This window comes from Cetorhinus maximus, chromosome 15 (assembly GCF_964194155.1).
Source record: "Cetorhinus maximus chromosome 15, sCetMax3.hap1.1, whole genome shotgun sequence".
Classification (NCBI taxonomy): Eukaryota; Metazoa; Chordata; class Chondrichthyes; order Lamniformes; family Cetorhinidae; genus Cetorhinus; species Cetorhinus maximus.
The window spans coordinates 100,910,575-100,936,879 of NC_135893.1; the positions used below are offsets into that span (position 1 = coordinate 100,910,575).

At 42.6% G+C, this 26,305-nt stretch overlaps 1 protein-coding gene across 1 annotated transcript in view; it reads left to right on the top strand.

Moving 5' to 3' along the window:
• cfap70 (cilia and flagella associated protein 70) overlaps positions 1-26,305 on the top strand; it is a 102,519-nt gene that overhangs the window by 58,369 nt on the left and 17,845 nt on the right. Inside the window, exons 17-24 of the mRNA XM_078559088.1 lie at positions 1,661-1,792; positions 4,678-4,803; positions 7,289-7,422; positions 7,959-8,074; positions 12,072-12,242; positions 16,807-16,956; positions 20,963-21,141; positions 22,421-22,573. Of these exons, the coding sequence (XP_078415214.1) occupies positions 1,661-1,792; positions 4,678-4,803; positions 7,289-7,422; positions 7,959-8,074; positions 12,072-12,242; positions 16,807-16,956; positions 20,963-21,141; positions 22,421-22,573 (1,161 nt within the window). The remainder of the gene's footprint in view (positions 1-1,660; positions 1,793-4,677; positions 4,804-7,288; positions 7,423-7,958; positions 8,075-12,071; positions 12,243-16,806; positions 16,957-20,962; positions 21,142-22,420; positions 22,574-26,305) is intronic.

Sequence of the window (26,305 nt, forward strand, 5' to 3'; positions counted from 1 at the left end):
GACTCCCTCCAGCACCGATACACAGTGGTAGCAGTGTGCACCATCTACAAAATACACTGTAGCCAATCACAAAGGCTCCTTCGACAGCACCTTACAAATCCACAATATTTACCACCTAGCAAAATAAAGGCAACAGGCACATGGGAAAACCAGGATCTGCAAGTTCGCCTCCAAGTCACTCACTATCCTGACTTGGAACTATATTGCCATTCCTTCACTGTTGCTGACTGAAAATCCTAGAACTCTCTCTGTAACACTTCTATCTATACCACATGGACTGCAGCAGCTCAAGAAGGTGACTCATTACCACCTCCTCAAGGGGAATTAGGGATTGGTAATAAATACTGCCCATTCTAGCGATGCTTACATCCCATGAAAAAAATTAAGAGCCTACCATTTTATTCTTAGTCCCATTAGGTTGGGCATAGTGTGCACAAACCTGAGCCAAAGTTAAACTTTAGCATTGGTATAACTTTGATTGAAAGCTTATGAAAAATCTTTAAAATGATCATACATTTTGCAGTATTGGAATTCCAATGCACTTTACTAATACAAACTGTTCTGTCACTATTCAGTCTTTCATGAAAGATTGCATACAGATTGTAATAGGATAGTAACTAGATGCAAGTGCAGTGAATTTTTGTTAGGACCTAAATTTAAATCCCTGACGACTGAAAATAGGACTTCAGTTAAAACTAAAAATTGATTTTTGCAATTCTCACCCAGCTTTCTTTTATAAGAGGGGGAATCTGATAGCAAACGGACCGATCTCAGAGCATTCAAAAGTGCCTCTTGAAGTCACTTCAGTGAAACGGAGCATTCCATCTTCTAGCCAAAGGCACATAGTGGAAAATAATGGTAACAATTATATTTTCCCAAATCGTTTGCAGTCTGACAGTTGAAAATTAGAATTATTTTGTCATTTTGCTGTCAGTGGCAAAGTGGTGGCACTTAATGCGACCTTGAAGAAAGCTGCTCACAAAGATCTAGTGATCTCTGGCAAGAATTTCATTTTTTCTGATGTATATTTGATTCTGGTGCAACTGGAGGGGATCTCTAGCATCCAGCAACAATCCCATTGAAGGATTCTTACAGACAGTAAAGCAGGAAGAAAATGCATTGGTTATCCTTCACCTTTTAATCATTTTACCGAGAGCGAAATGAAGATTGGACATGGAATTAAGATAGAAAACTAAAACAAAAACTAAAGACATGGAATTTTTAGCAATGGAGAAGTTTGACATTCTACAAACATATAACTAGCTTTTCAGGGTCAGAGGGATTATTGAATAGCAATTAAGACTCAGTAAGGCATTTAAAACCTGGTTACATCGCATTCAAAGATGTGTTAATTTTTAGCGAGTTTAAAAAGTGAAAGATCACTTCTAAAGTCTTCTAAATTTCTAAAGATTTTAATTGCGGGGACTTCAAAAGCATTACTTGTGGAGGAGCAGGGTATCATTGACAGCCAACTTTGGCTTTCTGTGTTTACTGTGCATGTATGGACATCATAAGCTGCTGTCAGCTTCATTGCTGTAATGAGGGTGAATGCTGACAGTTTACCATCATTACGACTGCAAAATCCTAACCTATGTATTAATTAAGCATTTTTATGGAGATAATGTCTTGTAAAATCCTAACTTTTAATTTCCTACTCCAGCATGCGGTTGTGAAAATTGTGCGAGAGAAGTACTTGCAGACGGTGGCCTTTGAGAATAGAGAACAGCTTCAGACATTCCTTAATGAATTATATATTTACTTGGTGGATCAGATGCACTGTTGCCTGCACAAGGTAAAGAACAGCTGAAGTGGGAAAAGCTATGTACCTGTTATTTTTATTTTACCCTTTAACACATTTGATGAGCTCACTAAACTTAACCATATATCAGTAAGTAGTCCAGTCTAACCTCAAAGCACTGTTTGAAGAAATAACGGTGGTGATGACTCAAAGTCAATCAAAAACCTGTGGCAGTCCACTCTTTTAGCAAGAATTTGCAAACTAACTCCACAGAGACAGCCTGCATGCATGTATGAAGTAAAAGTTGCCAGTGCAATGATCCTGTCTCTTCACTTAACACTGCAAAGACATAAGTTGAGTGGACAAGCTTTTGTGTTTTTCACAACCTTGATAGCAACAATCAGTACAGCTGACAACTGTTGAGAGATTGGCAAGCAGAAGGGCTGGCGAATGGAAGGGTTGGTGAGCGGGAGATAAATAGAAAGAGTTAGTATGTTATTAAGAGTTAGAAAGTTATTAAACATATTAATAACTGTACACTTGGTGTACTGTGTACAGTTACTAATGTTTTATAATCCTGTTTTGTGTTTTATATGCAAAAATACCTCTTTGAAGAAATAAATTGCAATTAATCTAGATGTATTTCTAAAATTTTACTTGCAGCCAGAATAAAATTTTCCAATATCCCAATTGACCCTCATTATTTTTCTAGTGAATACTACGAAGTTAGAGTAAAGAAAAACAAACAAATGCTGTTAGAGCGTATTGTCTGACAGGTAATCTGGTGTAGTTTAGGAAAAAACCATTACCATCTGCTCCTGCAGTTTAAATAGATTCCATTGTTGACATTTCCCAAAGGCTGAGCCCATTATGAATGCCTGACTGAATTTCAAAAGCTCCAAACCAATTATCTCAGCAGAGGGACTGAGTTCATATTTTGAATGACAGTTTTAAGAGGCTATTGAAGGATTAGCTGTATTTGGTGTGGTTACCAAATAGGAGTTTGTTTGTTTTTATAACAGATTGATCACTTGAGGGGATTTAAAATCTTCGAATGAGTTTCATGAATGAGAATTTTTTCATTTTCAAGTGTGTGTGGGTGAGCTGCCTTAGATTGTTAAAAGCTTAGTTTATTTTCATTTCCACATGGCACCTGAGGTCTGTCCATAGTGGATACTGGCTGAGTGGCTATGGAGATGGCATGAGAGTATGAGGTGGCGTGGGTGTGAGGGGTGAGGGCTAGGGGGCATCCAGAGATGGCAGGCCCAGCTCGACCACAGCCAGGCCTTGCCCACACCCCACCCCCCATGTTCCCAGAGCGAAAATCATGCATGCAGGGTTTGTTTCCATGGAGGCGGGTGTGCTGAATTCTTGCCTCCATAGCAAAAATCTGGCTAGCAAACTCTGTTTCTCTCTCCAGAGATGCTGCCTGATTGGCTGAGAATTTCCAACATTTTTGTTTTCATTTCAGATTTGCAGCAACCACAGTATTTTGCTTGACTAATCTCTTTAGTCTACCTGCTCCCTCAGGATCAAGTTTATTCACCATCCAGTTGTCTATGACATATATGATGACATCAACTTTTATTCTGTCTTTTCTGGGCTTACTGAACACTCTATACCCTGAATATTAAATTATTTTCCATCCTCTGGTTTATGTGTTCACTCTAATGGCTCACATTAACATGAACTACACTGAGGGACTGGATGACTGCAAAAATTTCTGCTAAGAATGAATGGTTGTTGGTTATAAGGAAATGTTTATGATGAACAGTCAGGAACATTAACTAAAACCTGCACTAAAACCTGTGAATGGCAAGCATGGCACTTTAAAAATTGTCAGAGAGAAGAAGAGTGCAGTGAAATGCACAAATATTGCTCTTCTCAGTGAAGGTGAGTTGAGAAGTGAGGTGACAACAACTTCAAGGGTGAGAAGGGACTAGTTCAAAGTAAGCATAGCGGAGCTGTCACAAAACAGTAGTTGAACCCCACAGTACTTAATTAATTACATGACATAACCCTCATTGTCACTTATTGCTGCAATACCAATGGAATTTTACAGCCACTCATCATTTTTTATTGTATTATATCTGTGCATGATAAGATTTGGTTCTAATTGGATGCCAGTTCAACATATTATTTTATTTCTCAAAGTTCTATGCAAACCTAAATAGACCAATTCTAATACAAGCTGTATTTAAGCAGTTGACACTTGGGGACACTTGGATGTTGTCTCTTGTTGACAGATAGCAAGACAATTTTCCCCTCTTTATAGTCATTTTGTTGCCCTATTATGGTCACAATTGTGACTTTTACAGTTTACTTACCTCATCAAATTTTGGCTTGTGACCCTCGGGTCACTGAGCTGTATTTCGTTGGTCACTTTATGACCCTTAACCCATTGAACAGATTGCTGAACATGTGCAACCATAGGGGCCTCATTCTTATCAGGACTTATTCCGCTGTCTAAAATTAGCATCCTTTTAGACAGTCACAACTATCCTTCATTACATATGCCTCTGCAGAAATACATTACCACACAGCTGGGTAACGTAAGCTATTTAAAATGTGATATTTCTGCTTCCTGAATGGTTTGCTTTAGAAGTTTATCCTGATTTTAGGGGCTTCGGAAATGCTATGTGTAGAAGTATACACTTTTTTGGGTGAATTAACTTTGCCCATCTTGCTTCACTTTACCTTACCCATAATTAATGCATTAGTCATTCTGCCTTAGTTTCAGTAAAAAATTGCAGAAGCGAATATATAGTTGCTAACAGTGCATGTACAATTCAGAAAACACGCAGCCATTTAATTCTTGGCATGTGAGATTGGTGGAAGCTGTGATCTTTAAATTCTCATCACCATTTTACCTACACTTTGAGTAGAATTTTGAATATTTTCTGATTCGGGTCTAAATTATTGTCCTTTTCTTCACCTAGATGTTGCATGTGGACCCTCCAGATCCTATTCCAGAATCAGTTCTTGGCTCTGCACAGTTAAAACACTTTGCTAAAGAAGCTGAAATGAACAAGGACTTTGAACTAGCAAATAAATACCACCAAGAGGTGAGAGATTGTGCAGAAAAGCTGATAATCCAGGGAATCTATAGGGTGAATATCCTTCCATGTTGCTTGAGAACCGTTTTGTTATGATCACATCCTCAGCGGCCAGTTCTCCTGTTGAGCCTAATTTTCATTCTGCAGGCCCGTACTAGGTGCATATGAGGGCACTACGGGGTATGGGAAAGCAACCAAGAGGACATCCTGGTGCTGCCAAGACCGTAAAGCCAGCAGCAACTATAAAGCAGTAGGTAAAATTAAAATACCCAGTAGGTCTTCTGAATTATAAAGGTAATGGGAGCAGAAATTTCCTGTGGACTGCTTCCTGCCTGCTCGAACCTGTGATTTGTATGTCAGTGGCCTTCACGTTTATTTATAGGTGGTGTCCACTGTGGATGAGTCTGTGTTGCTGTGCTTTGGCTGTAATAGCTGCAGCATCCTAAGCAAAAGTCTGGAAATCCCCTGTGGTCTGTATTGGAGAAAATTGGTAAAAGAGCAATATGGCTGTGACACACAGTAGAAAGAATAATAGGAAAAATAAATGTGAGTCTGAAGAATGATGGTGTAGGAACAGGAGGAAGGTGCTGGCTTGACTTTAATATAAAGCTTATCTTTATATTCAAATTTGGGATTGAAACTCTTTCGAGTTACCAACAGTCACAGATTGCATCTCTTTCGAGTACAATCACAGTTCTTGGTTTCCGGGAGTGGAACATGAACCCACAACCCTCTGATTCAAAGGCGAGGGTGCTATGAACTGAGCCACAGCTGACACCTCAAATTTGGGATTGAATGATGTTATGACCACAGCCAGTGTTAATTGCTACGTAAGCCAAATCCCAGAGGGAAACTTGGCTTACAGGCCACAACCTTTTTTTTTGTATTCTGACAACGAGAAGAAGATGTAGCAATCTCAGCAGTAAGAGGTCCAATACCACTTTTGGGTTTTTAAAAATTATAAATAAAAGTTTTATTAAACGTAAGCACACAAGAATACAATTACACAATTAAGGTTAGTCTTACAAAATGTTCCTCCAAAAATATTCTACTTTGTCAAACCTACAAGTAAGTACTTTCCAGGCAACACTCCCTTATGGATGTTTAAATATGAAAAGTTCAGTAATATTATACAAGGCAAACTGCTGTAGCTTCAATAAAGGTGTACCACATGACCTTTATCCTCTTCCATTCTGCTGTGGAATCCACTTCAGAATAAAACTGCTTACTGTAGTCCAAGACTTTTCAATAGCTCAAACAGTTCCAGCTATCTCCAGCTTAACAACTATCCAGCTCAACAGCTCAATAGCTAAAAACCAGCTATGCACAGTAACTCCAATATACCTTTTTACTCTTTCATCTCAATCCCATTGTTCTCACACCCCTTTGAAGCTCAAACCCTTCCAAATATAAGATCTTTCATGTTTCCATCTTGTCTTTGCTTTTGGGTCAATAAAAGTATAATATCCCCACTACTATTTACCTATGGATTCCTGCAAGATGCAAACATTTTCCTTTCTACCTCTGACTCCCCTTTGGAATTCAAACAACTTTTCAGCTTATTTAAAAATGCAAATGTTAGATCTAACATGCTTACTTGTACCTCAAACTAAACACCTTTATCCTTTTCATGTTTCCAAACCCCCAGACAACCTGACTCCAATCAAACCCTTGCCCAGCTTAATTAAATCTCACGCACACGCACCGCCACACACACACCCCAGCCCCCCCACCGCCTTTTTTACAGAATACCACAATATTCCCCAAAATATTTTTTAAACATCCATTCTCACAACGGTTGTGTGGTCAGGTAGGGTATGTTTTTGCTCTGTGACAGAGAAAGAATTGTTATTGGCTTGTGGGGAGATGGTCTGGTAAATAACTTCAGTAGATATCAAACAGACTTTTTACTTAGTTCTGCTTATTTGTCTCCAAATAAGCCATATTGTGAAAAGGTGGGTGATGCCTCCGCCACTGACAATTTTGAAGCAGCAAGACCATTTTTATTCAAAAAGTCAAAAATAAAGACCTTTCTTCTCATCATTGACCTGTGTCCTTAGACAGAGATCACCTAAATAGGTGCTCTGGAAGCAGTCATTCTAGGTTTTTATGGGGGCAGTCTGCCTCTGATCTGCTCCCAGTGCAATTAGAGGAATAAGTGAAGACCTAACTTTTTGTTTTCAATTTTACAAAAGGTTCATAAAACAGGCATTAGGCTCCTTATTAGCAAATTCAAGGTACCTAATGTCTGTTATAGGTGGACATCAGAGCATCTGAATCAAAATAGCACTGGATGTGTTTCCGATGCTGGTTGGGCATGGGAGGTTGCCCCTGAAATTGGACCCCTGCTCCATTTTCCGCTTGGAAAACAGGCACAAGGTTCATTTCCCTTCATTGTCTTCAGGAGTAGGATGCTGAAGATGATCAACTATTTCACACTGGGAATGGGTCACGGACTTAACTCACAATTATCAAAATACGTTTTCTTTTACAGAGATTAGCACGTGATAGGAGCAATGCTGAACACTGGTTTGACTATGGTACTTTCCACCTCCTGTTAAATGACCAAGCCAAAGCAGAGGAGTGCTTCCGTGAGGCTGTTGCTGTAAACCAGGAGCATATATACAGGTCAGAATCACACATGTTAACCATGCCATGCTTACTAACAGTTTTTTAGACAGCCTAATTAGTATAGCTATGCTAAAAATGTAGCTTCACTTTTGACTTTGGGCCTTGATTTTGGTTTGGAGCATACATAAGTTAGGTGGTGGGTAGAGCGATTGCACAGCCTGCTCAACGATGTCATTGGGAGGTCTGAACCATTTTAATTGCTGAAGCTCACTTCAATTAGACAGGTGTACCTCCAGTGCAATTATTGCTGCTGCTTCTGACTATTTAAGCTCTGCATTTGTGCAGATGTGGTTGGTGGGAAGGGTTGGGGGACTCACTCTCCCAAAGATGCTATGTCAGTCACTCAAACCATTCTAAGCACCAGTACAGAGATCTGCATATCAGATGAGTGTACACTGTCACTTGACTTGATGGTAGCCTTGATTCAAAACATGCACAGAATGTGCTTAGTAAAGTTGATACTATGTTTGAATAGACTACACAGCATTTATTATGATTTCTTTGTTTGACTGAATCTGGTGATTTTTTTCTAGCCTTATTCTCTGTGGTATTCTGGCATGCATAAATGAACACTATGAAGATGCTGACAATTTCTTTGAGAGTGCCAGGAGCTTTGAACCAAGTAGTGTGTTAGCTTGGACGATCCAGGGTAAGACTCAATTCACATTCCAATTCACTATCATGTCTCTTAAAGTAGTAACATGCAAAACCTAGCATGAGAAACCATTTGATTCCGAGCATTATTACAACCCATTCAGGAGAATGCGTGTCAGGATTTACCCTTCTGTGGACAAGAGGGAAGTACCTTGATAGTCCCTTCTTGAAGACAGTTATAATCGTCGCAGTCCTGAAGTCAGGAATCCCCTCAAATCCACAGGATAGTGCATGGAGCGTAAGTCCACCAGCTCTGAAGACCTCAGCTGGAAGACCATCGGGCCCACAAACTTTGTTGTTTTCATCCATTTGATTGCTTTTTGTAGCTTTCTCATCAATGGTGATTCACCCATGGATTCTACTGGAGAGTGCCATCTGCCACTTTTTTTTCTTTGTTCTTTCATTGGATGTGGCCATCGCTGGCAAGGCCAGCATTTGTTGCCCATCCCTAATTGCCCTTGAACTGCGGGGGGTTAAGAGTCAACCACATTGTTGTAGGTCTTGAGTCACATGTAGGCCAGACTAGGTAAGGATGGCACTTAAGGACATTAGTGAACTAGATGGGTCTTTACAACAATCAATGATAGCTGTCATGGCCACCATCACTGAGACTAGTTTTATATTCCAGATTTATTAATTGAATTCACATTCCACCAGCTGCCTTGGTGGGATTTGAACCCATGTCCCCAGACCATTAGCCTTGATTACCAGTCAGTATTTTAAGGTTGGACGGGCAGGTTCATTAACTAGCTAAATTACTTTTTAATGGTATCACTTGGCCGTTGACAGGTCGGCGAGTGCACAGCTGATTCGGCTGCACCCCCGCCGACCTGAAAATTGAAATGAGGCAGGATGACATAGGGAGTTCCCCCCGACGTCATCCCGCGTCATTTTATGCGTCGGCAAGCAGGCCCCGCCCCCCATTCGCCGACCTCAATATCCTGGCCAATGTGGCTTTAGACCTTCTAGAGGAATCTCTGACATGGTCAAATACAAGAAAAATGTCAAGAACGACAACAGGAACTCTTCATTACATTCATAAACCGGACCAAAGCATTTGACTCAATAAATCATGAGGCTCTGTGGATTATGCTCCAAAGATTTGGATGCCAGGAAACTTTATCACAATCCTGCACTGCTTCACGATGATACACTGCAATTGTCTTGAGTGGGAGATCTGAAACAGATGCCTTCAAAATCTGGACTGGGGTCAAGTAAGGCTGTGTAATAGCCCCCATACTATTTACAATCTACCTGACTGTCTATTCACTTCATCAAAGATCAATTACCCTCTGGTGTGAGTATTAAATACCACTTAGATGGAAAACTCTTTAACCTCAGTCGCCTCCATGCCAAAACTAAACTGACCACCATGGACATACATGATCTACAGTTTGCAGATGACTGCAGTGTCATTGACCACTCTGCAACAGATTTGCAAGCCACTCTTGATCATTTCAATTCTTCATACAAGAGACTTGGTCTGTCCTTGAATGTTGCCAAAACAAAACTCCTACATCAATCCACAGCTGGTCAGCTATTCCCCTCCCATTTATGTTGAAGTAGAGACTCTGAAATATATTGAGCACTTCCCATACTTTGGCATCCACTTCTCTCAAAAGGCTAGCTTTGACGAGGCGATCCAACACCAGATCAGCTGCACCAGCTCAGCCTTCCTCAAACTACAGAAGTGAGTGTTTGATAACAAAGACCTCCACAAGTCAACAAAAGTCCGAATGTACAGAGCAATTGTTGTCACCGCATTCCTGTACTGCAGTAAGACCTGGCCTGTGTATCAGTGACACATATAACAGCGCTAGAGTAGTTCCATCAGTAATGGGTGTGGGGAGATGGGAGATGGCATTGTGGTACATCAGAATCCAGAGGCACAAGCTAACACTCTGGGGACATGGGTTCAAAGGTGGAATTTAAAATTCAATTAGTAAAACTGGAATATAAAGTTAGTCTCAATAATGGCGACAATAAAACTATCAGATTGTTGTAAAAACCCATCTGGTTCAGTAATGCTCTTTAGGGAAGGAAGTTTGCCATCCTTACCCGTTCTGGCCTACATGTGACTCCAGATCCACAGCAGTGTGGTTGATTCTTGATTTCCCTCTGAAATGGCCTAGCAAGCCACTGAGTTCAAAAGGCAATGCGGGCTGAAGAACAAATGTTGGCATTGCCAGTGACGTCCATGTCCCATGAAAAAATAAAGAGAAAAATACCTCTGCTGCAGCCTCTGCATTCAATGGGAGGAACATTGAACAATTCCTAGTGGCCTTCTTGAAAAAGCCAGCTCCACAAGCATTCAGGCAAAATTCCTGCAAAATCAGCTTCGCTGAACTGGATGGCCAAAAAGCCTCATTCCCCATCAGGCCCTGTTTTCTCAACTCTCAAATGGCCAGCTTTCCAGGGGAGGACAAAGAAAATGCTTCAAAGGAACTCTGAAGCTCTCCTCGAAGCATGGCAGCATTGACATTACTGACTGGGAGGAGCTGTAACCAATTGTTCAAAATGATGACAACTTGTCCATCGTGCTACATCGCACTTTGAGTCCAAACACCTTAACGATGAGGTAGAGCGACGGCAGAGAACGAAAGAAAAGGAAGCAAATCCTGCACTCCAGATCCCACTACCTCTTGGGACGTCCTGCTCAATGTGCCCAAAGAACTTGGGTCAAGAATCGACCTGTTCAGTCACGTGAAGACCCGTGGCAGAAACTTGCTACCCTGAGTAGACATCATCCTCAAAATGAGGAATAGCTGAAAATGACAACCCCATCTTTTTCCATATGATTTCTTATTAGGGACCAAATGGCCTACTCCTGCTACTATTTCCTATGTACTGATGTGATTTAGTTTGCATAGCAAAAAGATTCTTCCTTGTGTAATTACACTACAGTTAATACTGAATTTTAAATAAAGGATGTCTGGTCAATTTCTTGCTACATCTCCCCGTGCTTTCAATGTACTGCAAGAAAATAGTTATATTTAGAACACTTATCCTTTTTTATGTGCTTCATAAGATAGTTTGTGACTAACCAGTCTGTTAGCTTACCCCTCTTTCAGTATGTGCCGCACAGAATTGCTGAAGCTAGATATAATTCAGTTTGTTCGTAAGGTGCTCAATTAAATATCACATTCACTCATATGCACACAATGGTACACAACTCATACATACTCATTCGTCATGTGTGTACGCAACAAACATGAATTTTGAAAAACTGTTCAAATTGGGATGTCAACTAATACGATTAGTTTGAGCATTGTTCTCAATTGCACATATTTACATATATGTATTTAATTATGTAAGTAGCATTTAACATCCTCTTATGCCGAATTACACTGCCATAGTATTCACAAAGTTGCCTTTGAGAGGTACATGAGCTTAAATTTGTGTGTGCAACATGTGATTTGTCTATTTCCCCTACGTTGGTGTCTCAGTTAGGCCTCCCCTTGTAATACTTCTATACCTTCAAATTACAGGTGGGTGGTGGCAAGTGCAGAGGTAAAGTGTCCTTCTTAAGCAAGATCTGCACCATTTCAGTCATTGTATGTCTTTTAATTGTAAGCCCTGCCAGTCTCACCATGTACTCTCTGAGAGCGCAGTTTGTGAAAATGCTGGGCTTCACCAGTCCTGCTAAGGATATGCAAAATCAATCAATGAGGCAGCTAGGCTTACAAAGCAGCCCCTTTGCCAGCCTAGCTAAAAGGTGCCTGCCAATGCACATTCAATGGGAACAAGTAGATTTGAATGGGAGGTACTGCCTGGAAATACTTGAGCTAGTGACTTAACTTGAAGTATGTGTTTAAAAGCAGTTATTCACCTAAATATTTTCTTTCAATTAATATTGCAGGCGGAAGAGGGAAACTTCAGAATCTAATTCTGATGGGAATTTGATCAGATCTAGATATCACCTGCATGTTTTTACTTTTTAATAACATGTAACTTAATCTGCCTCTAGTTTTTAATGGAATAATTGTGTTCAGGGCTGTTCTATGAAAGTCAAGATCATGCAATTCTGTCCGAAATGGCCTTCGCCGAGGCAAGAAAGCTTCAAACGGCAGCTGAGACTCTGAAAAAGTCTCTGGATGAAGTGATCATTGACCAGGCGAAGGTAACCGAGGTTCCAGAAGCTGAACCTGAGAACGATAAAAAAGGTGAAAAGGCATCTATATTTCACTTTTTCATGAAATTTATTATATCCTCCAAGTGTCTGTGGGCAGCCCTTCCCCTTTGGCCATTTAGGACTTTTTTTATGCTGCTGAAAAGAGAGATGTTACCATAGCTTTTCGTCTTTTTTTAATATTGATTCACGGGATGTGTGCATTATCAGTAATTTATTCAGCAGGTCTGGCAGCATCGGTGGAGAAGAAATCAGTTAACGTTTCGAGTCTTCATGACCCTTCGGCAGAACTGAGTATAGTTAGGAGAAAGGTGAAATATAAGCTGGTCTAAGGTGGGGGGGCGGGGGGAGAGAGAAGTTGAGGGTGTGGTGATTGTGGAGATAAGCAAGCAGTGATAGGAGCAGATAATCAAAAGATGTCACAGACAAAAGGATCAAAGAGGTGTTGAAGGTGGTGATATTGTCTAAGAAAAGTGCTAATTAAGAATGGAAGACGGGATACTCAAGGTACAGCTCTAGTGGGGGTGGGGTGGAAAGACTAACAAAGTTTTAATTTTAGATTTAAAAATAATGGAAATAGGTGGGAAAAGAAGAATCTATATAAATTATTGAAAAAAAAGGGAGGGGGGAGAAACGGGGTGGGGATGGGGGGAGGGGGAGTTTAAGATCTAAAGTTGTTGAATTCAATATTCAGCCCGGAAGGCTGTAAAGTGCCTAGTCGGAAGATGAGGTCCTGTTCCTCCAGTTTGCGTTGGGCTTCACTGGAACAATGCAGCAAGCCAAGGACAGACATGTGGGCAAGAGAACAGGGTGGAGTGTTAAAATGGCAAGCGACAGGGAGGTTTGGGTCTTTCTTGCGGACAGACCGCAGGTGTTCCGCAAAACGGTCGCCCAGTTTGCGCTTGGTCTCTCCAATGTAGAGGAGACCGCATTGGGAGCAACGAATGCAGTAGACTAAGTTAGGGGAAATGCAAGTGAAATGCTGCTTCACTTGAAAGGACTGTTTGGGCCCTTGGACGGTGAGGAGAGAGGAAGTGAAGGGGCAGGTGTTGCATCTTCTGCGTGGGCATGGGGAGGTGCCATAGGTGGGGGTTGAGGAGTAGGGAATGATGGAGGAGTGGACCAGGGTGTCCCGGAGGGAACGATCCCTACGGAATGCCGCCAGTGGGGGTGAAGGGAAGATGTGTTTGGTGGTGGCATCATGCTGGAGTTGGCGGAAATGGCAGAGGATGATCCTTTGAATGCGGAGGCTGGTGGGGTGATAAGTGAGGACAAGGGGGACCCTATCATGTTTCTGGGAAGGAGGAGAAGGCGTGAGGGCGGATGCGCGGGATATGGGCCGAACACGGTTGATGGCCCTGTCAACGACCGTGGGTGGAAAACCTCGGTTAAGGAAGAAGGAGGACATGTCAGAGGAGCTGTTTTTGAAGGTAGCGTCATCAGAACAGATGCGACGGAGGCGAAGGAACTGAGAGAATGGGATGGAGTCCTTACAGGAAGCGGTGTGTGAGGAGCTGTAGTCGAGGTAGCTGTGGGAGTCGGTAGGCTTGTAATGGATATTGGTGGACAGTCTATCATCAGAAAATGAGACCGAGAGGTCAAGGAAGGGAAGAGAAGTGTCAGAGATGGACCATGTGAAAATGATGGAGGGGTGGAGATTGGAAGCAAAATTAATAAATTTTTCCAGGTCCCGACGAGAGCATGAAGCAGCACCGAAGTAATCATCGATGTACCGGAGAAAGAGTTGTTGGAGGGGGCCGGAGTAGGACTGGAACAAGGAATGTTCCACATACCCCATAAAGAGACAGGCGTAGCTGGGGCCCATGCGGGTACCCATAGCCACACCTTTTATTTGGAGGAAGTGAGAGGAGTTAAAGGAGAAATTGTTCAGTGTGAGAACAAGTTCAGCCAGACGGAGGAGAGTAGTGGTGGATGGGGATTGTTGGGGCCTCTGTTCAAGGAAGAAGCTAAGGGCCCTCAGACCATCCTGGTGGGGGATGGAGGTGTAGAGGGATTGGACATCCATGGTGAAGAGGAAGCGGTTGGGGCCAGGCAACTGGAAATTGTTGATGTGACGTAAGGTGTCAGAGGAATCACGGATGTAGGTGGGAAGGGACTGGACAAGGGGAGAGAGAAGGGAGTCAAGATAACGAGAAATGAGTTCCGTGGGGCAAGAACAGGCTGACACGATCGGTCTGCCAGGACAGTTCTGTTTATGGATTTTGGGTAGGAGGTAGAAGCGGGCCATCCGAGGTTGGGCGACTATCAAGTTGGAAGCTGTGGGAGGAAGATTTCCAGAGGAGATGAGGTCAGTGACAGTCCTGGAAACAATGGCTTGATGTTCTGCGGTGGGGTCATGGTCCAGGGAGAGGTAGGAGGAAGTGTCTGCGAGTTGGAGTTAACACTCCACCCTGTTGCCTCGACTACAGCTCCTCACACCCCGCTTCCTGTAAGGACTCCATCCCATTCTCTCAGTTCCTTCGCCTCCGTCGCATCTGTTCTGATGATGCTACCTTCAAAAATAGCTCCTCTGACATGTCCTCCTTCTTCCTTAACCGAGGTTTTCCACCCACGGTCGTTGACAGGGCCCTCAACCGTGTCCGGCCCATATCCCGCGCATCCTCCCTCACGCCTTCTCCTCCTTCCCAGAAACATGATAGGGTCCCCCTTGTCCTCACTTATCACCCCACCAGCCTCCGCATTCAAAGGATCATCCTCCGCCATTTCCGCCAACTCCAGCATGATGCCACCACCAAACACATCTTCCCTTCACCCCCCCTGATGGCATTCTGTAGGGATCGTTCCCTCCGGGACACCCTGGTCCACTCCTCCATCATCCCCTACTCCTCAACCCCCACCTATGGCACCTCCCCATGCCCACGCAGAAGATGCAACACCTGCCCCTTCACTTCCTCTCTCCTCACCGTCCAAGGGCCCAAACAGTCCTTTCAAGTGAAGCAGCATTTCACTTGCATTTCCCCTAACTTAGTCTACTGCATTCGTTGCTCCCAATGCGGTCTCCTCTACATTGGAGAGACCAAACGCAAACTGGGCGACTGCTTTGCAGAACACCTGCGGTCTGTCCGCAAGAAAGACCCAAACCTCCCTGTCGCTTGCCATTTTAACACTCCACCCTGTTCTCTTGCCCACATGTCTGTCCTTGGCTTGCTGCATTGTTCCAGTGAAGCCCAACGCCAACTGGAGGAACAGGACCTCATCTTCCGACTAGGCACTTTACAGCCTTCCGGGCTGAATATTGAATTCAACAACTTTAGATCTTAAACTCCCCCTCCCCCCATCCCCACCCCGTTTCTCCCCCCTCCCTTTTTTTTCAATAATTTATATAGATTCTTCTTTTCCCACCTATTTCTATTATTTTTAAATCTAAAATTAAAACTTTGTTAGTCTTTCCACCCCACCCCCACTAGAGCTGTATCTTGAGTGTCCTGTCTTCCATTCTTAATTAGCACTTTTCTTAGACAATATCACCACCTTCAACACCTCTTTGATCCTTTTGTCTGTGACATCTTTTGATTATCTGCTCCTATCACTGCTTGCTTATCTCCACAATCACCACACCCTCAACTTCTCTCTCCCCCCGCCCCCCCACCTTAGACCAGCTTATATTTCACCTTTCTCCTAACTATACTCAGTTCTGCCGAAGGGTCATGAAGACTCGAAACGTTAACTGATTTCTTCTCCACCGATGCTGCCAGACCTGCTGAGTTTTTCCAGGTAATTCTGTTTTTGTTTTGGATTTCCAGCATCCGCAGTAGCTTTTAGCTTTTTGTTTTTATCAGTAATTTATTGCCCATCCCGAATTTCCCTTGAGAACTGAGTGGTTTGCCCAATTCAAAGGGCAGTTAAGTGTCACCCATATTGTTGTGGGTCTGGAATTGCATATAAGCCAGACCAGTAAGAATGGCAGATTTCCTTCCCCAAGATATAAGCAAAACACTGCGAATGCTGGAAATCTGAAACAAAAACAGGAAATGCGGGAAAAACTCAGCAGGCCTAACAGGATCTGTGGGGAGTTAGAGCGACTCTGAAGAAGAGTCATACGGACTCTGTTTTTCTCTCCACAGATGCTGTTAGACCTGCTGAGTTTTCCCAGCATTTTCTGTTTTTGTTTCAGATTTCCTTCCCCAATGGGCATTAGTGAAACTAGATGTTTTTTTATGACAATCCAGTAGTTTCGTGGTTACCAATACTGATAGCTTTTTATTCCAGATTTTATTTCATTCATTGAATTTAAAGCCCCCAGCTGCTGTGATGGGATTTGAACTCGTTTCTCCGGATCATTAGTCCAGGTCTTTAGATTACGAGGGTGAGATGAGGAGAAATTACTTTATTCGGAGGGTCGTGAATCTTTGGAATTCTCTATCCCCTCGAAGCTGTGGAAGATCAGTCATTGCGTATATTCAGGATTGAGATTAATAGATTTTGGGGCACTAAGGGAATCAAGGGATAAGGGATAGGTAGGAAAGTGGATTATATGGTGGAGCAGGCTCAAGGGGATGAATGGCCTACTGCTGCTCCTATTTCTTATGTTCTTATTATGCAGTTTATGAACATAATCTTGTTCACTTCTCTTTAAGATCAGACAGCTGCAACAGATGAAACTGAACCTACGGTCCAAGAAACCCCTAGCTCACAGTCTGTTCCAAGCCCAAGTGGAACGTCTACGGATGTGATTCCGAAAGTCACAACTACATTCATCAATAAAAAAAGGATACCTTCTATTAAAGGTCAGTTAACATTTTATTTCTCTCGTCAACCTCCTTGCCTTTTCACAATAATGTTTGTCATCTTTTATGTCTTGCCTTTTTAGGGAGAGGAACTGTAGTCTTTTCAAAGCTTATTTTAACACTCATTAAGTTACTGGATTGTTGTTAAAACCCGATCTGGTTCACTAATGTCCTTAGGGAAGGAAATCTGCTTCCCTTACCTGGTCTGGCCTAAATGTGACTCCAGACCCCGAGCAATGCGGTTGACTTTTAGCTGCACTTTGAAATAGCCTCAACAAGTCACTCAGTTGTATAAAATTGCAAGAAAAATTGTAATAAGAAAATCAGATGGACCACTCAATTCGACCTCCATACTGGACATGAAAAAAGCACGCCTAGCCCAGTCTATTCTGCAAAGTCCTCCTCGCTGACATCAAGGTACTTGTGCCAAAATTGGGAGAGCTGTGCCACAGACTAGTCAAACAACAGCCTGACTTCAACATACTCATTGAACCAAATTTATCATTAGGTATGTGCTGCCCCACTGTCAGGATCAATCAGTGGCATGGAGCTGGGAGTGAATGATCATGGGGTCCTCTACATTGATTCTGAACCCCAAGAAATCTCATGGCATCAGGACAAACATGAGCAAGGAACCCTTCTGACGATTACCACCTGTCTTCCTCCCTCAGCTGATGAATCAATACCTCTCCATATTGAACATTACTTGGAAGAGATGCTGAGGGTGGCAAGTCCATCTCCAACTTTTTCCTTCCTTGCTTGTCTCCATTTCTGGTGATAAGCTATCAACTAATATTCATTATGAGCTCAATGACTCCCACAGCTGCCTCTATTATACTTCCTCCTAGCCTATACCCTGTAAGGATTCCATTCCATTATCCCAGTTCCTCCGTCTACGTCGCATCATCGTTCTGATGATGCAACCTTCCACAACAGCATTTCTCATGTCTTCTTTTTTACCTTAACCAAGGAATCCCCCTGCCCCCAACCGTGGTCGACAGGGCCCTTGACCATGTCCACTCTTCAGTCACCTCCAACGGCCTGTCCTCTTCCCAAAGCTCCTTTCCATGCAAACGCAGGAGATGTAACACCTACCCTTTTACCTCCTCTCTCCTCACCGACCAAAGCCCCAAACACTCCTTACGGTGCAGCAGTGATTTATATGCACTTCCTTCAATCTAGTCTACTGTATTCATTGCTCAAAATGCAGTTTCCTCTTTCTGGAGATGGTGGTGTAGTGGTAATGTCACTGAACTAGCAATCCAGAGATCCCAGGCTAATGCTCTCTCTCCATGCCAGCTGGTGGAATTTGAAATCCGTTAATAAATCTGGAATATAAAGCTAGTCTCAGTAATAGTGACCATGAAACTATCAACAATTGTTGTAAAAACCCATCTGGTTCACTAATCTCCTTTAGGGAGGGAAATCTGCCATCCTTAGATGTTCTGGCCTACATCTGACTCCAGATCCACAGCAATGTGGTTGACTCTTAAATGCCCTCTGGAATGGCCTCGCACACTACTCATTTCAAGGGCAAATAGCAATGAGCAACAAATGCTGATCTTGCCATTTCCCAAGAAAGAATACATTTTCTGCACTGGCGAGACCAAACGCAGATTGGGTGACCGCTTTGCAGAACGCCTCCATTCAGTCCACAAGCACCACCCTGAACTTCCAGTGACTTGTTATTTTAATTCTCCACCTCACTCTCGCACTGGTATCTCTGTCCTTGGCCCACTACTGTTCCAGTGAAGCTCAACATAGCTTGAGGAACTGCATTTCATCTTTTGATTAGGCACTTTGCAGCCTTCCAAACTCAACATCGATTTCAGACCATAATCTGTGCTCCATTTTCTTTCCTCTTCTTTGCTTGTTTTGGTTTTTTTGCTTTCAGTCAACAGCACATCTGCTCTAGGAACATCTTTTGTTTCTCTTCTTGCCACATCACCATTCCCTTTGGCTCTGGAAGACTAACTCTTCTGTCATTTAATCCCTCCTGTCTTTCACCCTATTACAGACCTTCTTTTGTCCTTGTCCCGCCCACCCCAATTGCTCAAAATCTATTACATCTCTAATTTTTCCCAGTTCTGATGAAAGGTCACAGACCTGAATCATTACCTCTGTTTCTCTCTCCACAGATGCTGCCATAACCTGCTGAGTATTTCCAGCATTTTCTGTTTTTATTTCAGTATATGGGTGATGGTCTGACTTGGATGGCCACAATCATAATTCGAGCTGTTCCTCGAGTTTAACTTGTGGAGCAAGTGGCCACATCTTCCTTGGTCTGTCCTCAAAATGATTAAGAGTTTTCCAGATTTTCCATGGACTCATGTCAGTTACCAGGTTGTGGTTGGTGATGTTTGCAGTCAACCGGGAGGTGCGCCATCGAGAGGTGGGGTTGTCGTCAGTTTGTAGGGTGTGGAGTGTGTTCAAGGAGGGACCGTGGGATTTCAAACAAGTGCATGGGTATTTTTGAGGTCCTCTGTCAATGGGAGTGCCTTGTTTGCTGTCACCCAGTGGTCTTTTTCGAGGAGGATGTTTTCCCTGTGGACATCAGGAGGGAATCAGCAATCTTCATGTGGTCCTCCTGTTAAAGTACATTTTAGCACCTGAAAACCTGCGAATTAATGCTATCAAGAAGACAACCAAACCCCGGCCACCAGGCTCCTGGCCTGAGCAGTAAAACGCCGTGGAAAATAGTTTTTGTGCTGTGTCTGCCTAACTCCAGACACAGGCACAACCTCAGTGATGCGAGTTTAGGCTTTCCCTGAAAATCAAAGGCCAATGTAGTAGAGTTAGAAATCTGATGTAACAGATTATTGCCCACCTTTCCTCTGAGTAAACACCGCAGCCTGGATTTGTATAGGATAGGTCATGCAGCATGGATTTGTAAGGGGGAGATCATGCCTGTAGAACCTGATCGAACTTTTGGAAGATGTGGCTGAAGTGGTGGAGAAGCAAATATCTGTTAAATGGATCCAAGCCAGATGGTGAAGTATGAAACAAGAAACTGATCTATTCATTGAGTGCTGGTTTATTCACAGGATGCAGAATTACAGATCCCTACCTCCTAACTACCCACCCAGCTGACTCTCTTTATACTCTTTTGAGCACTACAATGGGCAATTTAACAAATCAAATTAAAGTGATAGCCCCTTAAAGAGGCACTGTAATAGAACCAAAACTCCAAAGAAGACTTAGTTAACTAAATCAAAATGCAATTTTGGGGCTAATGAAGTACTCCAGCCCCCATGGTGCCCACCCATTGCAGAAGGCATGTCCCTCTTTATACTCTTGAATACCAGTGAAACAAATTTAACAAATTAACGGATTGAAAAAAACAGTTAAACTAATTGATAGCCCCTAAGGGCCCTATATATGCTCTCAGTTATTAATCAAACAATGCCTATCACCGGTGTATCTTTCACAACATAATCAACCATTAACAATGTCTATGAATGTTATTTTTTGGACTTCCAGAAGAGATTTGATAAAGTCCCTCATAAGAGACCGTTAGCTAAAATTGGAGTCCATGGAATTGACAACAAGTAATTGATCTGATTAGGAAATTGGCTTAGCGGCAGCAAACAGAGTAGGGATGATGGACATGTACTCAAGGATGCAACTAGTGGTGACCCTGTTCCTATATTTCTACTCAGTTGCTAAACTCATGCACACTGTTCACTAGCGTGAGTTAGTACCTGCATGAGAGAAGAAGAGAAAATTGTTGGGGGGGGGCGACAATGATACCAGGAGAATTGTGGAAACCAGCTTTCCATTCCAACAGAGGTAGGTATAAGCAAATGAATGGGCTGATCTGAATTCCCTGAATTTAATTGTGTGGTTGGAATCAGTCTTTACAAAAGCAAAGCCATTGACTGAACTGATGTTTTGTGAAATTTAACTCATGATGAAATTAACTGATTTTGCTTTACATTGAAATCAAAAATGCCAAGCTGTAGAGTATCAGACTATTGAAAAGTTCTGCCTTTTGCCGCTTTTGTAGACCCATCAAAGATCACTGATGTCCTTGAGACTGTCGTAACAACTACGCAACAGGATGAGCCAGCACCTGTTGTACCCCTTCCTGTTAATGAACCCCCACCAAGAGAGACCATTCCTGTATGTACAAAAAGTATCTACATGGAAGCAGCAAAGTTTCTATTGGAGGTTAATGCTCTACAGGTTAGTTATAGTTCTTACTTAAAAAAAGAAAGATTTGTAAAATCTCATCACATCTTGGAAACAGAAGCAGTTTAATTTCCCACTCTCATGAAAAGGAAATTTTATGTGGTATGGAAACAGCCAAAACAACAAAAAAATTGAGAGCAACCTCTGTGCAACATTCCATGACTTTTTTTTTAACAGTACTTATTTTCATTCATACAGATACATTACATGTGTTACCTCTCTGTTACTGATTGAAATTCCAGTTTTGTATTCTTAATTTCCAGAACACTGGCTGGTCCCAGTGAGGTGCCACATCATTGTCAGTATCAAGACTCAAAGAAACTCCTTAGTGTTTTAATAAGCAGAAACAAACCAACATTTAATAATTATGTGAAGCTTAAATGACCACATAGTTGCTTAAGTAAGAATGAGGCAATCGTGAGAAGTGGCAGGCTCTTGTACCAGATTATGAACAATTTCTATTCTCCTAAGTAAAAAGTTCAATTTTATTTAGGCTCTGTACTAATTGTTGGGTATATATTCTGTACATATGTATATCATATACAAGATACTGGAATGATTACTTAGTGGTATTCACCTTTAAAATTGGATAATTGTTTGGCACCACTGAACATGAAGAACAACCCAGGCATTGAAAGTTGTGATATGTCTTGACAATTCTTTGATCCTGAAAATTTGGGGTAGAAATTCCATGAATTATCCACAATAACACTTGTCACTGGCATCTTGCCAGATCAACAGTGAGCCCTGTAGAAATTCATTGTGGTGTATTCTTTCTTTATTCATCCATTTGCCTGTCTCATTTTTCAACTATTGCACTTTTTTTTCAGCTTTTATCCATTTTCCACCCAAATTTGGTCACAGTCTATCCTCTGTGGCAACAAATAATCTATTTTCTGGCCTCTTCCAATACTTCCTCTTAACTGAAGGCTGAAAAATCCATGAGAAAGGTTTGAGCAGATCCAAACTTCAATCACCCTCCATTTTCCTCTCTCTCTGTAGGAAATCCTGATTTTTTTTTGTAGGGCAATGTGACTTGCAAGCCTATGATCTATGACTCAGCACAACATTCGAGTGAATTAACAAAGCTATTTGCACAGCCTGTGAATTTCAACAATATGACATTTACAGCATTTTTTCTATTAATTTATTTAAATCTTTCTCACTCTCTGTTTCTCTCTTTCTATAACAATCCGGCCAAATTATAGTATGTCACCACACTTTTGGCCATCGTTAACTCAGTAAAACTTTTTTTCTATTCTCTTGCAATTAGTTTGCAACAAGAGCCATGGCACATGAGATGCTTTCCACTGAAAATGGTCTAAGCTGTGAGTATCATGTGGTTCTGGCTCAACTTTACATACTTCAGGAGGAGTTTGGAAAAGCAGAGGAATCTCTTGCGGAAGCAGGACGAATTGACCATCAAGTAAGTGAAAAGACAGTCTATATTAGTTAGCAAGTTAAAGAGAATGTAGCCCAGATCAGTTGTTAGGTAAGTTATTTCTGGGCCTGGAATTTCCTCAATCCCATTTAAACCAAACGTATACTGAAATTTATGCAGGTTTCTGTGCCAATCTTGCTTAAGCTTAGACTCAAATTTCCTGCAGAAATTGTGACAAATATAATAACCTTTGTCAAGTGTCACCAATAGGGTTAATAGCAAATGGACTGACGTCTTCTGTCATGACAACTGTCTCTCAAAGCATATTGTCTCTTCTGCTCCTCTTCCTCATGTGTTACTGTGATGACCAGTGATATATCTGGGAGGGAATTGCCCTGGGAGTCCTCAACATTGACTCCAGACCCCATGAAGTTTCGTGGCATCAGTTCAAACATGGGCAAGGAAACTTCCTGCTGATTACCACCTACCAACTGCCTCAGCTGATGAATCACCAATTGGAAGAAGCACTGAGAGTGGCAAGGGCACAGAGTGTACTTTGAGTAGGGGACTTCAATGTCCTTCACCCAGAATGACTCGGTAGCACTGTTACTGACCAAGCTGGCTGAGACCTAAAGGACATGGCTGCTAGACTGGGTCTGCGGCAGTTGGTGATTGAACAACAAGAGGGAAAAACTTACTTGACCTTGTCCTCCCCAATCTAATTGTTGTAGCTGCATCTATCCATGACTGGAGGAGGAGGCTCCATGAGTATCTCCATCCTCAATGATGGGGTAGGCCAGTACATCAGTGCAAAAGGTAAGGCTGAAGCATTTGCAACAATCTTCAGCCAGAGGTGCTGAGTGGATGATCCACCAAGATATTAAGAAACGGCTGAAGGCACTGGGTAATGCAAAGGCTATGGGCCCTGACAATATCCCAGCAATAGTATTGAAGACTTGTGCGAAGGGAAGGGTAAAACTCCAAGAAGTATGACTAATGAGAAACAAAGCAGCAGGTTAGCGTGTCGGGGGGTGGATTCAACTTCATGGAAAATTTATGAAAAAACTGAAAAGGAAGGAGAGCCCAGAAGGGGCTATTAAAGTCTCCAGAACACAAAATAGGACCGAGTGTTTGGAAAGGGCTATGAGTATAACTTCAAGCACATCAGATAAAGGGACGACAATGAGAAAGGGGACGGGAAATACAGGACTGAAGGTGTTGTATCTGAATGCACGCAGTATACGAAATAAGGTAAATGAGCTTGTGGCACAGATTGAAATTGGCAGGTATGATATGGTGGGCATCACGGAGACATGGCTGCAAGGGGATCAGGACTGGGAGCTAAATATCCAAGGATATACATCCTATCGAAAAGATAGGCAGGTTGGCAGAGGGGATGGGGTTGCTTTGTTAGTAAGAAATGAAATTAAATCGATAGCAAGAAATGACGTAGGGTCAGATGATGTAGAATCTGTGTGGGTGGAGTTGAGGAACCGCAAAGGTAAAAAAACCATAATGGGAGTTATGTACAGGCCTCCGAACAGTAGTCAGGATGTGGGGCACAAGATACACCAGGAGATAGAAAAGGCGTGTAGGTAAGAAAGGCAAAGTTACAGTGATCATGGGGGATTTCAATATGCAGGTAGACTGGGAAAATCAGGTTGGTAGTGGATCCCAAGAAAAGGAATTTGTGGAATGTCTACGAGATGGCTTTTTGGAGCAGCTTGTGGTGGAGCCCACTAGGGAACAGGCAATTCCAGATTTAGTGATGTGTAATGAGGCAGATTTGATAAGGGAGCTTAAGGTGAAGGAACCCTTAGGAGGAAGTGACCATAATATGATAGAATTTACCCTGCAATTTGAGAGGAAAAAGCTGGAATCAGATGTAACGGTATTACAGTTGAAAAAGGCAACTACAGAGGCATGAGGGAGGAGCTGGCCAGAATTGACTGGAAGATGAGCCTAGCAGGAAAGACAGTGGAACAGCAATGGCAGGAGTTTCTGGGAGTAATTTGGGAGACACAGCAAAAATTCATCCCTAGGAAGAAGAAGCATACTAAAGGGAGGACGAGGCAACCATGGCTGACAAGGCAAGTCAGGGACAGCATAAAAGCTAAAGAGAAAGCATACAATGCGGCGAAGAGCAGTGGGAAACCAGGGGATTGGGCAGCCTACAAAGACCAACAGAGGACAACTAAAAAAGAAATAAGGAAGGAGAAGATTAAATATGAGGGTAAACTAGCCAGTAATATAAAAGAAGATTGCAAGAGTTTTTTAAGATATATAAAGAGTAAGAGAGAGGTAAAAGTGGACATTGGGCCACTGGAAAATGACGCTGGAGAAGTAGTAATGGGGAACAAAGAAATGGCGGAGGAACTGAATAAGTATTTTGCGTCAGTCTTCACGGTGGAAGACACGAGTAACATCCCCAAAGTTCAAGAGAGTCGGGGGGCAGAAGTGAGTATGGTGGCCATTACCAAGGAGAAGGTGCTAGGAAAACTGAAAGGTCTGAAGGTGGATAAATCACCTGGCCCAGATGAATTACACCCCAGAGTTCTGAAGGAGATAACTGAAGTGTTAGTGGAGGCGTTAGTAGTGATCTTTCAGGAATCACTGGAGTCAGGGAGGGTCCCAGAGGACTGGAAAATCGCTAATGTAACCCCCCTGTTTAAGAAGGGAGTGAGGCAAAAGACGGGAAATTACAGGCCGATTAGTGTGACCTCAGTCGTTGGTAAGATTTTAGAGTCCATTATTAAGGATGAGATTTCAGAATATTTGGAAGTGCATGGTAAAATAGGGCAAAGTCAGCATGGTTTCATCAAGGGGAGGTCATTCCTGACAAATCTGTTAGAATTCTTTGAGGAGGTAACGAGTAGGTTAGACAAAGGAGAGCCAATGGATGTTATCTACTTGGACTTCCAGAAGACCTTTGACAAGGTGCTGCACAGGAGGCTGCTCATTAAGATAAGAGCCCATGGTGTTAGAGGCAAGGTACTAGCATGGATAGAAGATTGGCTGTCTGGCAGGAGGCAGAGATTGGGGATAAGGGGGTCCTTCTCAGGATGGCGGCCGGTGACTAGTGGAGTTCCGCAGGGGTCAGTGTTGGGACCACAACTTTTCACTTTATACATTAATGATCTAGATGAAGGAGCTGAGGACATCTTGGCTAAGTTTACAGATGATACAAAGATAGGTGGAGGGACAAGTAGTATTGAGGAGGCGGGGAGGCTGCAGAAGGATTTGGACAGGTTAGGAGAATGGGCAAAGAAGTGGCAGATGGAATATAACGTGGGCAAGTGTGAGGTCATGCACTTTGGTAGGAAGAATAAAGGCATAGACTATTTTCTAAATGGGGAGAGAATTCAGAAATCTGGAGTGCAAAGGGACTTGGGAGTCCTAGTTCAGGATTCTCTTAAGGTTAACTTGCAGGTTGAGTTGGTAGTTAGGAAGGCAAATGCAATGTTGGCATTTATTTCGAGAGGACTAGAACATAAAAGCAGGGATGTGCTGCTGAGGCTTTATAAGGCTCTGGTCAGACCACATTTAGAATATTGTGAGCAATTTTGGGCCCTGTATCTCAGGAAGGATGTTCTGGCCCTGGAGAGGGTCCAGAGGAGGTTCACGAGAACGATCCCAGGAATGAAAGGCTTAACATATGAGGAACGTTTGAGGACTCTGGGTCTATACTCGATGGAGTTTAGAAGGATGAGGGGAGATCTGATTGAAACTTACAGAATACTGAAAGGCCTGGATAGAGTGGGCGTGGGGAAGATATTT